This window comes from Syngnathus scovelli, chromosome 5, assembly GCF_024217435.2.
Source record: "Syngnathus scovelli strain Florida chromosome 5, RoL_Ssco_1.2, whole genome shotgun sequence".
NCBI classification, from domain to species: Eukaryota; Metazoa; Chordata; class Actinopteri; order Syngnathiformes; family Syngnathidae; genus Syngnathus; species Syngnathus scovelli.
Window position 1 is genome coordinate 8,118,273 of NC_090851.1, and position 16,452 is coordinate 8,134,724.

Sequence of the window (16,452 nt, forward strand, 5' to 3'; positions counted from 1 at the left end):
TGCAACAACAATACAATACAATATTGACATTTGATATTATTACTGTTGTTACTGAGATTCTTCTTTGTGTTAAAAAAAAAAAAAAAAAAAAAAACATGACCTGGAAGCTGAAATAGCCAAATAGAAACTACCCATTACTGGCTTTATTTGTCTGCTCAAAAAGGGCCCGCCCGAAAGCAAACATTTTACATAACAGTTAAGTTACCTTCGGGTTTGATGTTACTTTTAGCCCATCCACCCCCCTTTAAAGTATTTAAGAAAGGAAATAAAACATTGCTGATGTGAACAAGATATTTAGGTTTTTATTAATTCTGAGGCAGAAACATACATAATAATCCTTTATTGCTCATGACAGTCTATGGCGCCTCGGCGGCTCGCTTTCGTATACCACAACAAATAAAACATCATTTAAACACTTCTATTACCATGTGGTCACTTCAGTGACAGTAAGTGTATGGACATTATGTTCATCCACAAATTAAGACGGGAAACAAAACATTGTTGTAAGCGTCCAACACTGATGTCATACGTCATTCACAACTCTCGTTGTTATATAACAGTACTTACTGCACTACAATTGGCGGTTTTATGGCTGAAAGCTTGACTGTTGTCAGAACCACCATAGTCACATTTTCTACTGACAAAAGAAAGCCCTCCAAACCTGTCAATTAAATGGCCTAAATGCTTTATTTCCTATTACCAGTATTCATTGTTACATTGACATAAAGGAAAAACACAAACTCAGGAGTTATTGCCTTAACATTGTTTGCATAACAAAGAAGAGGATAAAAAGGGAGTGGCTTGTACATAGTCACATACTCGTCAAGACAAATGGCATGCGAGACACACGGAACATTTCCTACATTACACAAAGGTGAGCACACTTTGACGTCCAACAGAGACAACACTTTTCACGGAGGATGTGTAACACTGTGCAAAACGGCTTGACATAAACTCGACACAAACACAAACGGCAGCTTTAAGAGCTTGCACAAATTTTGTTTTAAATATCCTTTTTTTTTTTTTTTAAATATGGCTTATCATGTCATCACATTTTCTAGTTTAGAGACAGACAGTATAATAAATGGATATCTTTGATTGTTTGGCCTTGCTTGAGGCTTGTTATATAGATTGCTTATGTACAATTAAAGTGAACAGCGAGGTGAAGGAGAACATCGTGTTGATGCTTCAAGCTCTTCAATGGAAGTAGTCAGAGAAAAAGGAAAGACTTGTTTCGAATTGTGTCAATGGCCCCTTTGCTAGACACACACACGCACCCAATGGTGCAGTCTACATTCGCATGACAGTGGCAATTCACTTTCCAAAAATTTTAATCGTCACCTTTGAATAAACCAAATTTGAATCATTTACAATGCTAATCTGAGCGTGAGTTTTGGGATTGAAGCCAACCTGGTAACGACTTCAGCGAGCACTATCACTGGCTGGCAATTCGTCTTACTTCTTCAACATATCCTGCAGTGGACCTGGCAGGTATTTCATCACTGTGTCCATGATGCTCTCCTCCTCCTCTTCATCCCCGCAGCCGGTGGGCACTGCCTTCTTCGGTCGTGTCAAGCTGCCCGCCGCAGGCTCCTCGGCTGCAGCCGCTGCTTCAGCCTCAGCCTCCTCACGCTTTTTCAAGCCGTACTGGTGTATCAAAGCATGGAGATCCGAGGATTGATAAGAGATCAGATAATGATCATGCACCGTTTATTTCAAGGGAAACCTTTCAGACCCATATTAATAGACAATATCATACGTGTACAGACGTGACAGAAACAGCACCGAAGCTGCGATTGGCTGCTCATTTCTTGCTCTCCAATTGTTTTGCTTTGATTTTAGGGTTTGAAGTGGGCCTAAATAGAGATGGGGGAGGGGTGGCCATAATCCTAATTAAAAGTAGGCATTTGTCATGGTTATTTCATCATTCCTTCAAGATTCATTTATAAAACAGAAAATGAAAACTGATGTCATTTTCCTGATCAAAAATATAAACTGAGCTTTTTAGTGAAAAATGGACCATCAGGGCTGCATTTTCTCTTTAAAATTCTATTAATTTACTGAAAAAGTGTAAGTGGTCAAATGAAAAAGTTTTATTATAATTTCATTATTGTGAAATATTACTATTAAACTATACTAAATAATATTATTATTAAACTAGAAAACTGGATTGTTATTTGACAAATACAAAGTAGTAAAGCGAATGGCAGCAGCAGAAATAGCAGCGGAAAGCTGAATAAAATCTCTTACCATTGAAAATTATACAAACATACTCTTACTCTCAGAGCAGCACCTAAAAGAGAAAATAATCAAACATTCTGTATTCTCTATTCGCTGCACTCCACCTACTGTGTGAAATTAATACAGATATTCCCACTATGCACACAAAATTCCATTTGTTGTGCAATAATTGTATTATTTGCTTTGTTAATGACTACTTTTGCTTCTTTAATTCTCCTCAGCTATTTTCTGTTGCTCTTCTGCATTATTACACAGTGTCGGGAAGTTGGAGTTCACACCAAAGGAAACAAAGCAATTAAAAATAGCTCTTTAATTGTCTGCTTCCATGGCACAGTCTGCTGTAAAAATACCTTTACGAAAAAAAAAAAAGCTGGCAGGTGACACAGAGCCTTTAGAAGTTTGTGCTAAAAATGAGGACATAATACAAAATCATGAAACTGTTCAAATATGATGGACAGCATTTTATTGCTAAGAGTGACAAGAGCACTCTTACTTGTGCACTAATTCTCTTGTTCATTTCCGATTTTGCACTGACTTAGTTGAACCTTATAGTGGAATATGGGAATATTGCCATGGTACCTTATCCCTGATGCCTTGTCTCATCTGCTCCCTCTCGGCTTCCATCTTGGCGTATTTAGCCTTCCTCTCCTCCTCCTGCTGTCTCAGCGCCTCCTGCCTTTCCTCCTCTTTCTTTGCTGCATCCGGGTCCTCTTCCTTCTCCTCACCACCCAGCATCTTGCCAACATCAGGAGGACCACCTAGATGAGAGACATGCCTCAATTAAGAGCTGTCAGGAGACACCCGGTACTCTCTCATGTCAAAATGGAAGATTACAGTGTGCGGTTGGAAAGAGTGATGCCAAAAAGCTTGGGTGTAATGATTGCATGAAGAAAGGACAATGGAATTTTTTTGTGTTCAAGTGCCACGGAATCTTATTACCTACTGGTTCTCAAATTTCCCCCACTTCAGTTGTTTTACATTGGACACGCAATATATATATGTATAATTTCATCATTTCTACCATTTCTTGTGTACTGAACATTGGGTCTCTGGAAGGCCTTCTCACCATTCGTGTGGAATTAAACAACCACACCATTATTTATTTTTTTTAATGTGAATATCATGTTTTTTTAAAAAAGCTAAGCTAGAATTTCATCATGAATTGACTGAAACTCTGGTTAAAACATTACACCACATCTTAATCTAGTGATGGACAAATAAAGCTTCATGAAGCACTTGTGATGCCTCTAAATGGCATTCTTGGTCTAAAAATGTATTAGAAATTTAATACATTTTAATTGCATTAGTATTTATCTTTAAACCAAGAGCAACATCTAGAAAAGTAGTAAGACTGCAATGTGGCCGTGATGAAAACATGTTTGACGCAGCGGGTTTTGGAAAAGACTGGAGTAGATAAAAAGGGAGGGAAAAGAAAAAGGAGGTCAATAATGATACTCTGTGTATATTTAGTAGAAAAGCGAAATTTAATGAGGAGGTGGGAATGTGTCAGAAACATTTTCTGAGCTGTTCCCGTTAGTGGGATTATCCAACAGGCTTCAGTTTCCCCATAAAAAAAAAAAATAAATAATCGAGAGCGTGACTAGAGGGAAGTGACAAATGAAAGACGATAGAGGATAAACTAAAGGAAATGAGGATGAAGAAAGAGGGCAACAGAGCGCAGGAAAGAGCAGAGTGGGCTGTCGGGGGCTTTGCGTAGGGAAGTCTTGGGGGGCCGGCCGACGGGGGGCATCTGAGGAGAGTAAGAAAGCAAGCGAGCGAGAAAGAAAATCCGTGAGACGAGTACCGCCGCTGGTATTGTTGGTATTTTCACTCATCAGCATAATGAAAAGTGCGGCACATTGCAGAGATAGAAGACAAAAGACAAGATGAGGTGGAAGGGACCAGAGAGACATGAGAATGAAATGGAAATGTGAGTGTTTTATTAGACAGATAAGAAAATATGATGTGCAGGGCTGGTTAACGGATGGGACATTTTTACATGCCTGCTGCCTTTGGGAGGATTAAGTCACATTATCAATATGCAGGCACATAGACAATATAGTGGAGCATATTCACGGTTTGGTATTAGCTAATTTCTTTTGTTATTGGACCTGATCATCGTTATTTGTGTTTCACTGCAAAGCAATTACAGTATTACTTTGGCAAAACCTGATGGAATCTCATTGTTATTGTTTTAAGGGAAGTCAACTCCCAATTTTTCTTGTAATATGTTCTGTGCAGCCCAACTAGTCAAAACACAGTGTTCTGATTAATGTTTTGTTTGTGGAATATGAATCAAACTGGCAAAATCCACCTGTTTCTATCCATTTTAGGGGTGATAATTTTTCACCTTGCTGTCGACTGAAAATGACATCACAGTTGCTCAGTTACAACCAATCATGGCTCGCCAGTTTTCTGAAGCTGAGCCGTGATTGGTTGTGACATGAGACCTGACAACTATGATGTCATTTTCAGTCGACAGTAAGCAAAAAATGGCCGCCCCCTGGATGGATAAAAAGGGTTGAATTTTGCGTCTTAACTCATATTACACAAACACAATATTAATAAGAATGGCATGTTTAGACTAGTGGGGACAAAGACAACAAATTATTTTAAAGAAAATGTTTGGGTTGACTTCCACTTTAAGATTTAATTTGTTGATCATTCACTCACCAAGCGGTATCATGACATAATTTTAGGAAGTTAGCATTCTGTAGGCATTGCAATGATTAACTAGCTGCCATTTTTAATATCTTTGGGCAAGCTATAGTCACGAGAATCTCACATTCACGTTGGTAATTACTCTTATAAGACAGTATATCAATTTAATTAAGGGATTGGAAGTGAGCTATAAAAAGAAACAACATAAATCAAGAGATCTAACGCGAGTCCGGTGTTACAGTCTTAGCAGCCCAGAAGTTGACATGGCAAGATGCAGCCAACCATGACAAGGCCATGTGTTTAATATGCGCATGGGGATGGTGTCAAAAAAAAGAAAAGCTGCAATACATTTACAGTAAGAGCCACTATATGGATTATATAAATAATGACTTCGCTCCATTTTCGGCATGCATTAATTAGTAATGCTCGGCTGAACAACTTCTTGTGTTTTAATGCACGTGCACATTACAGAATGTGTACGTCATTGTGCATGGATGACCAATCTTATGTGATTTGCATTCAAGGCAACACTTTCACGATGGAATAGTGCCTCATATTTCCTTCCCGATTGAACTACTATATGCACGTACATCTGTAATGATGCCGTGCTGTGCAGCTATAATGGTGCATACATCATTTGTGCATACCAAACATTTATGATTACAAACTACAATTTGACATTAGAATGAATAAAATCTTGATGCACTTTCAGGATTGAACTAAATAAGCCTTGATATCAACACAGTGGTAAATGAAGCGGTGACTCACAGTCATCTTAGCCTCATTGTCAAATGATTCTCTCACGATGACTTCCTCATTTGATCCTGAAAGCTTATTAGCACATTCAAATTGTCTCTGCTTGGCTGTAAAAGATAATACAAAAAAGGGAGGAGAAGAAGAAGCAGATCCTAGGAGACAAAAGCCTGAGTTATATTGAGCCGTGAGCTAAGCTCTTGTGTGCCATTTGCAAGCGATACAGCAACATCCTGTCAAAGCAGTTCTATTAAAGCGCTCATGCGTCACATGGGTCTTGCTTAGAGAATAATTTGATGGGAGCGCTTGCCCATTTATGAACGGGCAATAATGTGCATCGTTTTTGTAAAGGTTTGTGCAACATTGATTCTACAAAAATTGTTAGGTTGGTCTTGAAGTCACAATCAATGAGTCAACAAACTATTAATATGAAGTCATACGGGCAGTGACTCATTGACTCACAAGTAAAATCATCAGATTTCAAGTGGTCTCTGGGCTAGGTGTTGTAGTAGCAGATTTGTTTGAATTGATCTAATCCCTCTCCTCCAAAGGTATTTGTGAAATTCAATAAGACAGGCAGAAAGACTAACCTTTGGCTCTTCTGCCTGTGCATGAACTTTGAATGAACAGTGCCAGATTAAAGCAATTCATCCCCTCTCCTTTATACCACGAGGTTCTCGTGCAAATCTTTTTTTAAATCCTCTCCAAGAGTGGAGAGAAAGCCTGAAGAGAACATCAAGGTCTAGTTTTGGGTGAACTGAGCATAACTTCATTTATAACAAAATGAATCTTATTGGCTAATGGCTTGCATTGGTCCTTTAAATTTAATATCACTTGAGTGTTCCCAAAATTGACAAAGACAAACAATAAAAACACATCACTCTATTAAGAGAAAGAAAATGTTACAGTGTAATAGGTCATAAAACGTGAGATTGTTAAATTCAATAGGAGAAATAGGGAGGTGTGCATGTGTGTGTGTGTGTGGGGGGGGGGGTGCCTGTGTGTGTCTGTCTAAGGTCAATCAAGCAATGAAGACTTGATTTGCAATCATATCTGAGTGTCTGCCGATGCATTCTGAGGTGAGAGAAAGGTGTGTTCTGTTCTCATCTGACCTCCAATGACACTGTTTTGTCTGACTTCAAATACACCGAACGTGTTATAAATATAAATACAGCTGTTTGATGAAGGGCAGGAGATCGTTATATTAATAGCACTACGTTCTATTCAACCTAACTAGAAGTTGCTTTTAACACTCTTCTCGTTGACGATACTATTAATAATTTTGTGTATATGGATATTTATCGGCAAAGCCATAAATACAGTTGAAAGAGCATATTTACAAAGGGAAGTAGCATTTTTGATTAAGCAAATCGTTGTTTGATAATAATAATAATAATAATAATAATAATAATAATAATAATAATAATAATAATAATAATAATAAGTTTAGCCTTTTGGCTAATTCTGGTGCATCTACAGAAATGTCCATTGATTACGCTGTCCCTGTCAAATAAACAAATAAAATAAAAAATAATGAGATGCACAAATGCAGATAAATTGAGATCATTCTTCTTTACACTCAACTTTTATGCGGATATACTACGTAGTTGAGCCTACTTTGTGGAGGAGACTCATTCCCTCAAACCAATGTCCGCCTCATTTAACAGCCCCTTAGTCTGTCACACTAACTCAAGATGAGCCGGGAAGTGCTGAGTCAGCAGTCAAGTACTCGGGAGTGGTGGAAATTCAAGCCTAAGGCAATGGCCTCACACTACAAGGTGAACCTAATTTGTATGAATGTCATTTTGATGTACAGTAATCCAGAAATTAATTCTGCATTCCTCGAGCACAATTTAGTTGTATGTGGAAATAACTGTGCAAACAAGCTTCTATGGGGGTTCTCTGTAAATTGTGATAGTTATTGACTATTCTTGTAGCTTCGTTATGATAGCTATAGGAAGGGTACACAAAGCCTCAGATTATGAAAAATTAGAAGAAAAAAAAAGTGTTTTTCATCCATGTTTGTAAGATAATAAAGATGTACATTTCAATGTACATTTTGTATTGGATTGTGTTTGTCTTCATACTGGCTAATTTGTGCTTCAACAATTCATGTGAGGCTGTTTTGACCACGAGGCCATGCAGATGCCTAACCATTAAAAACAAAATTGAGTTAAGAATATCTCACCAGCACTGATGTATTGATTGACAATTTTTGAGAGCCGGAATGAAGGCTTGGCTGATTGATTTTCTGGATAATTGTTTTGCTTCATTTTCCGCTTCTCCCCCATGCAGCGACCTTTTGTGATCCAGCGGACAGTCAGCAATTTCACAGATGTTGTTTGCAAGGAGGTCACTGTGCTCTGCTGTAGAATCGACTACAACCAAAAACTCCTGAAACTATTACTGAAATAATAATATGCCTTACATGTAAATTAATAAAATTTGTACAAAGATGTGGTGCCACTATGTAAACTCCTGAACAGGTTTGCAGGCAGACTGCAGCCCACTGCTGAGCAGCAGCCGATGCATTGCAGTTGATTTTGGGATTCATAAAGCGCAGCTGCTTTCTGAAATACAGCAGGATGAGGCAGCAACATCCTCCTCGGAATCCCAATGAGCAGTGGGAGCTCTTCCTTCTTATCTCCCCATCCTCACTGTAACCCAAAGACACCCCTGTAACCTGCACAACAACAGCTCTGCATTGTTCACATCTCAGCGCTACGTGTGCTGCATCTGAATTATAACGGACGTTTTTGCTGCTCTCCTCGAAAAGCTGGAGTAAGGAGGATGAATTACATGACCGGATTGAGGATTAATTAGGGGGCAAATTATTATAATATTAAGAGAAGATAATACACTGTACGGGGAAAAGTATATATACATACAATAGTGCATCCCAAAGGCGATTAATGGGGCTGAGTTCAGGCCTCCAAAGTTCTTCAACACCAACCCATCCTACCTTGATTTTTATGGCTTGTGTTTGGATTTGGGCCTGCCCGCTCACCACCACAGCTGCTTGACTAGTACTGATACAAGAGCTACACTTGCATTTAACTCATTTTTGTCACCGTCCATGTCGTAGTTACGGTTTCCTTCATGGCAATGTCTCAATATTTTTAAAAGTAAAGCTATCTTGCGGTTTTTGGTATTTTAGCAAGAAACATGACATCATTGTGCAATATTTCTTTTGAGGGCTTCATAAGATAATATGGTGCGCAAGAGCTGGGCCCCCGGGCCTTGAGTTTGACACCTGTGGTTTAATGGTATAGAAAAAAAAGATTCACTTTTTAACCACTTAGTTTGCTAATGCCTCAGGCTAACTCTGCCATTATGAATCTTGTTTTGTGTACTGCTCGAGTAGAAAAGGGTCAAAAAGCCTCTTAAGGACGTGTGGAGTAAAACGTGGATGCATCACAACAAAATGATATTATGTGACTAAAAATACATATTTAAACTGTGCAACCGTTTTCTGTATTAATGTTAATGAGTAGAGATTGTTTGAATTCGACATTTGCTCAGGACTGAAGTTAGGTTAGATTAAAGCATCCACCGTCCTATTGAATTGCAAGAGCTGGTCCTGTGCACCCGCTTGTGCTGAGCATCCCGTTCACATGGTCTACACTGCAGTGCTGTTAAATCAAGCCGTCGCCTGGCAGCCAACTCACCTCCCATTGCAGCTTTCATTACAAAATTCATGATGAAGCAGTTCTGTGTTCTCTTCCTTCAGCGGGTCACGTTCTCGAGGACGGACGGACGGACCTGCAGCGGGGGCACAAAACACTTTTAGCTAAGCCTGTTAGGACATTCATTCCGCTGGGCGTCACACACGAGAGTTTGATGGGACGAAGAGGAGGGGGGGATGATCCACGAAAGAGAGTGAATGACCTCCAGTTAGGACGATGCGAAAATAAGCATCAATGCTCCTAGAAAAGTGTTTTTTTTTGTTCATTACATGAGTCTTTTATTCACAATGTCATTGTGTTTTATGAATCACTTAATAAAGGGCAAAAAGATGTTGTAAATGAAACTAGAGAAGTCTTTACCCTCCACTGTACCATGATCTGACTTTTCTCTAGATGTACGCGTCCTTGATTTAACTGCAATCCATCTTGTGGTTTATGCTGACAAAACTACCTGTGATGTATCATCATAGGGAAAAAGCACTGGTGGAGAAAGCGGTAGAGCTCGAAGAGGGTCAAGGTAGCAATAGAAGCCATGATGTGATAACGATAACCTCCATGATGTCATAATTGCTTTCTATATTTTAAAAGTGAATAGAGCATATAATCCGTCTTGCATGTGAATGGTTTAATCAGTTATTTTGAAGTTCGGGTGACATTGTAACTCTAAAATGTGGTATAATATTGGACATTGTTAAACATTTCTCTCCACATAATACATCAAAAAGACACATTGGCTGCGATTGCTTGTGCTCTGCTGCATTACAAAACTTGCGGCACTCATTAAGTGCGGTTGCCTTAATCTGCAGCAGCCTCTTCGAATCATTCCCTCCTTTGCTTCCTCTTCAGCATCGTCTGCTGCATGCGGCGTCAATTTCTCCTCACGTGAACCCTTATTAACTCAGCATTCAGATGAACGATACATTTCCCGTTTTGCAAGTAATTCAATATTTCGGCGAACGATCGGCGTATTTTGGTAGGAGCACAAAAAAATGTCCCCATCCTGTCCCGCGCGGTGCACCAATAGTGGTTTCATCCTTTACCTTGATCTGGATCCTCGTCCTTCTTTCTCAGCCCAAATCAGGAAAAAAGGCGCAGCGGGTCTACAAATAGCCTGCTTCTTCTCGAGCGGTGTCGCGGAATATACAAGTTGTTGCGTCTAAAAAAGGATAAATCGAGCCTCTTAGTTGGCAGACATACCGGTTGTAGGCTGCAGCGGAGGAGGAGGGACGATGAGGAGGAGGAAGAAGCGAGTGGGTTTCTGCAGGACCAGATGAGAACATGCAGAGGGCGAGGGAGGGGAGGGGAGGGGAATAGTGCATGACCGTAAGTAGCTCCATTTAAATAGCCGGGTGCTATTGCTATTGTGTCAAAAAAAGAAAAAATGTTTTTTATACAATTTCTTGAACAGACTCATTCCTAGAAGGATGAGAGTTAAAAAAAAACTAGCAACAAATAATGTTTTAAACTTCACTTACATAATGTGGTTGTCTGTCCATTCTCATGCACACTCGGGGCTTTATTTTATGACCAGTGTAAATCATATACAGTATGGCTTAATTATGCAGACTTGGGTTAGACCGGATATTATTTTGCAGGTTAGTGCAGCCGGCTGATTGATGAGAGGGAGGGCTGCCCCACTGTGGGAGTGGTCACAGCAGACTTTGATCATGCAGCGGGGTAGTCGCACAAAAGAGTCTTAACATGGCAGAAAAAGATCTGCACTGTGAAGTGGCTACTTGAAGACCGTATGGTCAGCACCATATACACTTCAATTTTTGTTAACATACATAAATAACACTGCATTGGTCTTTCATTCAGGTACATACTTTTGGTCTATTTTCAAACACAACCAAAGTAAACAAATGCATCCAGCTGTTTAAAAATTGGTGGTTTGATCTCAAGAACCACACTTGAATGTTTATAAACATGCAGGGATTCAAAACAGAAACTCGGATAGGTCCGATATTAGCATCAGCACTATTTGCACACTCGGTAGACACAGAGCAACACATTTATTGTAACCTGAAGATAAACTCTCTCGCTCCACTTTTAGTGCTAATTTGGAGCAAACTCTATAAAGAAATAGATCATTTGAATCGCCTGAATCTTTGCTGTGCTCAGCCAATCAACGCTATGAACTCCATCAAGCTTGAAAGCCGGTATCATATATTGTAAACAAGTTTTCAGTCAGTGGAAAAACATGTCTCTCCCTTAAAAATTGTGGCCTTAGTCAGCTCAAACAATCTTCTCAAATAAATGGAATAGTATATATAAAACACAAACACTTGAGTGTTGATTTTACTCTTTGTGTTTGTTGCTTCAAACACAAGCTGTCAAGCACAGTTGGCACCAATTTATTGTTTCCTTTTCAGCCCTAGTTCCACCACTCCATCAGGTTTTGGGAAGAATATTGCCTTTTTGGACAAATAAACAGTCTGCTTAGCTGACAGACATGCACTGGAATAATCTGGGTTGATTTCCGAGCCAATTATTTTATAAGATATACCCATAACTATAGGTATACTGTCCATCCAATAGTATTGGCTATGCTGCCCACTGTCAGTTTTTTCAGTTTGGATTAATCCATGCAATTTTAAGAGTAGAATGAGCCTGTAATTTACCAATGACGCTGTAACTGTGCACGTTCCAAAAGTGGCCATTGAAATTTGTTGAGCATCTAATAATATACTGTACTATGAGAAAATATGTGTAAAAACGTTTTTAAAAAAAAAACTAACAACAACTAAAAATCAAATGGGCTACTTACAATGGATGTGATGTAACCTTGACCAAAATTCATGAATATAATTTTTCCGGACATGACTAATCCAAACCGATCCCAATTTAATCATAATGGACAATCATGGACCTGCTCAATGTCATGTGGCCTCTGTTCCTTCGGTACAATTTTAGCAAAAACATTTCTCTTTACACACCCATTTGATACTGTAACACAAAAGCACATCATTCAAAAATCTGAAATGCTTAAGTGTTTACCTACTTTTTTTGCTGTGTTTGCTATCTGGCCCCCTAAAATAGCATGCCCGTGCAAAAGCTTAAAGCATCCCTGCCTTTCCCCCTGTGGTTACATTGGCAAACTCAATAGGAATGGACAGACTGAGAGCACACAGAGGACCAGGGGGAGCTTAAACTGCTGCATCTCACATCAATTAATCAAGACGCAGGAGACTGTGTCCAGTCAACCCACTGTGGCACCAACACATCCATCACCTCGTTTATAGCCTGGAAACGCTCAGAGACAACTGCAGCATGCAGTGCGCATGCGAACAGACACACAAATGCACACGTCACATGCCCACAATTTACAAGCATATGGTTTGAGGTCAAAAATATAAATTCACAGTAATGTTTTCAGATTGAACATTAGAGTTTTTTATGTAAGACCTCGCTGCACCACAATTTCCCTCTGACAGCTACATTTGAAAAAGGGCGCGCACTTCACTTCTCAACAAGTCTGGATTAGGCATATAATTGTTGGTTAATGCCTCAATAATGCATTCACATTATTTGGGGTGTCTCTCAGTCTCAGTAAAGTTTCAATACATTTCGGAACCTATCTCCACATGCAGGCTATGTATATGTAACAAAAGAAGCCAAGGTATGAGCTCCCGAAATGCCATTTAAATCTCCATCAGCCATTTTCAAAGGAAATAGAGTTCTACAGGGACTGGCTGCCATTCAAAAAAGGTCAGAATTAACATAGTGCTGCTGTCACACAAATAGTGTCACACAAACAGCAGTGGTGCTGTTTTTTTTTTAACACCTCTACAAAATAATCGTAAGAATGAGTCCAAATCAAAATAATGACTTTAGTCAGGATTAGCTGCGTGTGTGTTTTGCCCCTTGCAAAAGCGCCATTAATGTTCATAAAGTTTTTATGACCGGTATGCCAAAACAAAATTTCAGGTCCCGCGTGTGTTCAATTCTACTGCATTTGTGTCACATTCCCGTCATAATATATATAAATCACTGAATGTAGTTGTAAAAAAGAAAAGGTAATAAAATTGTCTTTTTAATGTTTCTCCGCCTGCGTGGATGTTGTCGTTTCACGCATCACATCTGCTCATACTGCATTGCAGCATGACAGTGACATTGTGTCATGTAACAGAAATTAAATGTAGCAATTTAATGCCATTTCCTCCGGCAAGTTCAAGTAAAAAGGCATCCGTTTGTGTTTCTGCATCAGTAGATCCTCAGAGAAAGCCTTTTGAAATTCTGGCTGCATCCTTTCTTCATAGCCAGATAGCAGCATACAGTACCAAAATATCCGACCTAAAAAAAGGAAGGAAACTGCGCAAGGATTATGCATTTCAAAACATCCCTGATCCATTGGTATAGCTACCATTCATCGGTGCACAGAAAGAGGAGCCCTCTCTAAAAGAATTGCTTTGGGAGGGACATCTGTTCTGCTGGGTCTGGACAGTTGAGCATTGTGTCCTTCAAATGAACTCTCTCTGCACCTGACTGCTTCCGACCTCGCCATGAAGCTAATTCACACCTGACCTGGAAACCCCACTTGTGTTAATGCAGTACCACGGCGCCATATAAGAGCATTCTCCTTTGAGAACTGTGCCGTGTAAAGGGATTGTTGTTTATGACATGACAATGAAAAAAGTGGGTGAGGCCCTTTATGAGAACACCAAGCAATTTAGAGTATAAATTTGTTGGCGAGATGAAAATCATCGAAACTGTTTCATTTTGTTTTGAATTAGTAGCCGCATTGGAACATGAAGATCTTTTGAATATAATTTCTCTCTTTTATACATATTACCATATTCATTTGGAGCCGTGAGCTGTGTGAGGTTGTTTAGTGAAGTCAAAGGGGAGGAGTGATTTAGCTTTTGCATTAGTCTGCTGTCTATCATCCATGCAGCACTCTCAGGTCCCGAGAGAGGGTGGAGGGAAAGGCGGAGGCAGAGGGGGAGGATAAAGACAGAAGGGGGAGGGGCTGAGATATTGAAGGCAATGGTGTGTGTGTGTGCGTGCGTGTGCGTGTGCGTGTGCATGTGTGTGTTCGTGTCCATCAGCCCACGAGGCCCTCAGAGGTCCCGTGCAGTGAGCAAGTGGTGCTGCTGTGCTGCAATGCGTAAAGGCACCTCTTCATGTACAGAACCGAACGGCGGACTTGCTAGTTGCCGCAAAGATTAACGCAAGACAAAGGTGATGTTGTCGTTTACAGATTCTCAGCATCTCTTTATGAGTGACTCCGCAAGGCTGCACAACAAGAGAATAAATCCAAAACTGCAACATGGGTCACATCAGTGATGTTCTATTTCAAAGTTACTAAGGTCTACCTGTGTTTTTCTGTGGATTCTGTGTGATCCCCGCCATTTATAACGTTTAGGAGTTGGAATGATTAATGCTGTTTTTCTCATACTGTATGTGGCCCACTAAAGGACTTTCTGATTAAATTTTTTCAAAAAGCCACCAAATTTCATTATGCATTTAACCTGTGCCAATTGTTAGAGACAGGAGGTGCTCACCGGGGCGTGGCACCAAAGATAACCAGATTGTCGTGTCAAGAGATCACTTCCTGCCTCATGACCAGCAGCGTGATGAAGGAGTGGCCAAGGAAGCAGCTCAGTATGACAACTGGAAACACTCCATGGTGAAGACATGAAACGTGATGTAAGTGTAGGGCGGTGTCGGATTTACCGGGATTTTCACACAATTGCGAGGAATTGGAAAGAAAGGAGCTATGCAAGGATGCTAGTAAATATTAATCGTCTCTTCTTTCTGAGTTGTGACCAGAGCAGCACTTTTTTTAAGATTTCACTACATCCTCAGGGTTATTAGTATGACTGTGGTAACTTCCTCCATCTTTTTCAGCTGCAAGAATCAAGAATGGCAAGATGTAACCACTTGCCTGTATCCACTCCTTCCACCTACGCAAAAACACATGTTGAAAGAGAAGCAGAACACTGCAAAAGGCAGTCCCCGTCTTACTTCTAGTAGAGTTGGAAAGCACCAGAATGGGAAGCGTGGTGCCTAGTAAGAAAGCTTGTGCAGTAGCACTGTCACGGAGCAATGCAGGGGAGAGAAGAGAGCGTGACGGGACGGGGTAGGCACTCCATTCACACCCACTGCGCAAGTCACACAAGAGCAGGAGCAGCAAGTTTAGAGAATGGGAATTCCTCTTGCTAGATTTTATAGAGATGACATATGGTTGCATCTATAGGTTGGGAGATTACCCCTTCCTGTCCATCAAATCAGAACAGCTGATGTTGCACATTTCAAAAGGAAGCATGGTCAAAGAGCAGTGACGGATTTAAAGCTACAGCACATTACCTTACTGTTACCCTCTTGGAAGAATGGCCCAAATTATAGTATTTTGGTCAAACAGATTATTCCAGTATACCCCTGAAATGTATGGTGATGCAGGTGGTGATAATAAAAATTAATAATAATATCAATGATTGGATCAAGACCAAATCTTCCCCCTGAAGAGACAGACTATATTGAAGGCATTCTCCCCACAGAGTACCACCCGTGACAGACCGCACGTGTTCTAACAGATGCCCCTTTGAGCTACAAAGGATTGGGGGTGCCTTTCAGGATCATGTACTGCACTGTAACAAGATATTATGCAAAATACTGTCATGAAGACAGCTTATCCAATTCTGTCTTTCTCTCTGACGGTGTTACTGCAGTCCCTGCGCAGTAGATCATATCAATAAGGCAATGCTCATAAATAGATTAGCGTCATGGTGTTTGTCTATGTATAAACACACATGCATGCACAACCACTGCTAATGTGTCAGGCAGACACATATGTATGCACATGTAGCCTTGTCATCCGTATAGTAATAAATATTGCGCTGACAATATTTCTTACAGTAACCACCAATGACTCATGTCCATAGAGAGAAAGCAGAAGAGAGAGTGAGGGAGAAAAAGAGAGAGAAAGAGAGGGGGTGCAAAAGAGAGAGAGAGGGAGAGAGAGATACTGTAAGCCTGAGCCCACAGAAGTTGGGGGAGGGAAAAGTGAAATTAATGAGAAGCATTAGTTTCGCCCTCATAGAGAATTTGGAAGCAATGTTCCTATATCAAGGAAAATAAATAGCACGATGCCAAAGTTTCACATGATCTG

General features: G+C 40.1%; 1 protein-coding gene across 1 annotated transcript; it reads right to left on the minus strand.

The window, feature by feature from the left end:
* Positions 1-277: 277 nt before the first annotated feature.
* Positions 278-10,614, minus strand: cplx2a (complexin 2a). The gene is made up of 4 exons (XM_049721041.2): positions 10,382-10,614; positions 9,324-9,417; positions 2,821-2,999; positions 278-1,647 (listed from the first exon to the last, which is right to left on the minus strand). The coding sequence occupies exons 2-4, from the start codon at positions 9,352-9,354 to the stop codon at positions 1,456-1,458; spliced, it is 402 nt and encodes a 133-aa protein (XP_049576998.1). The 5' UTR covers positions 9,355-9,417; positions 10,382-10,614; the 3' UTR covers positions 278-1,455.
* Positions 10,615-16,452: the final 5,838 nt, after the last annotated feature.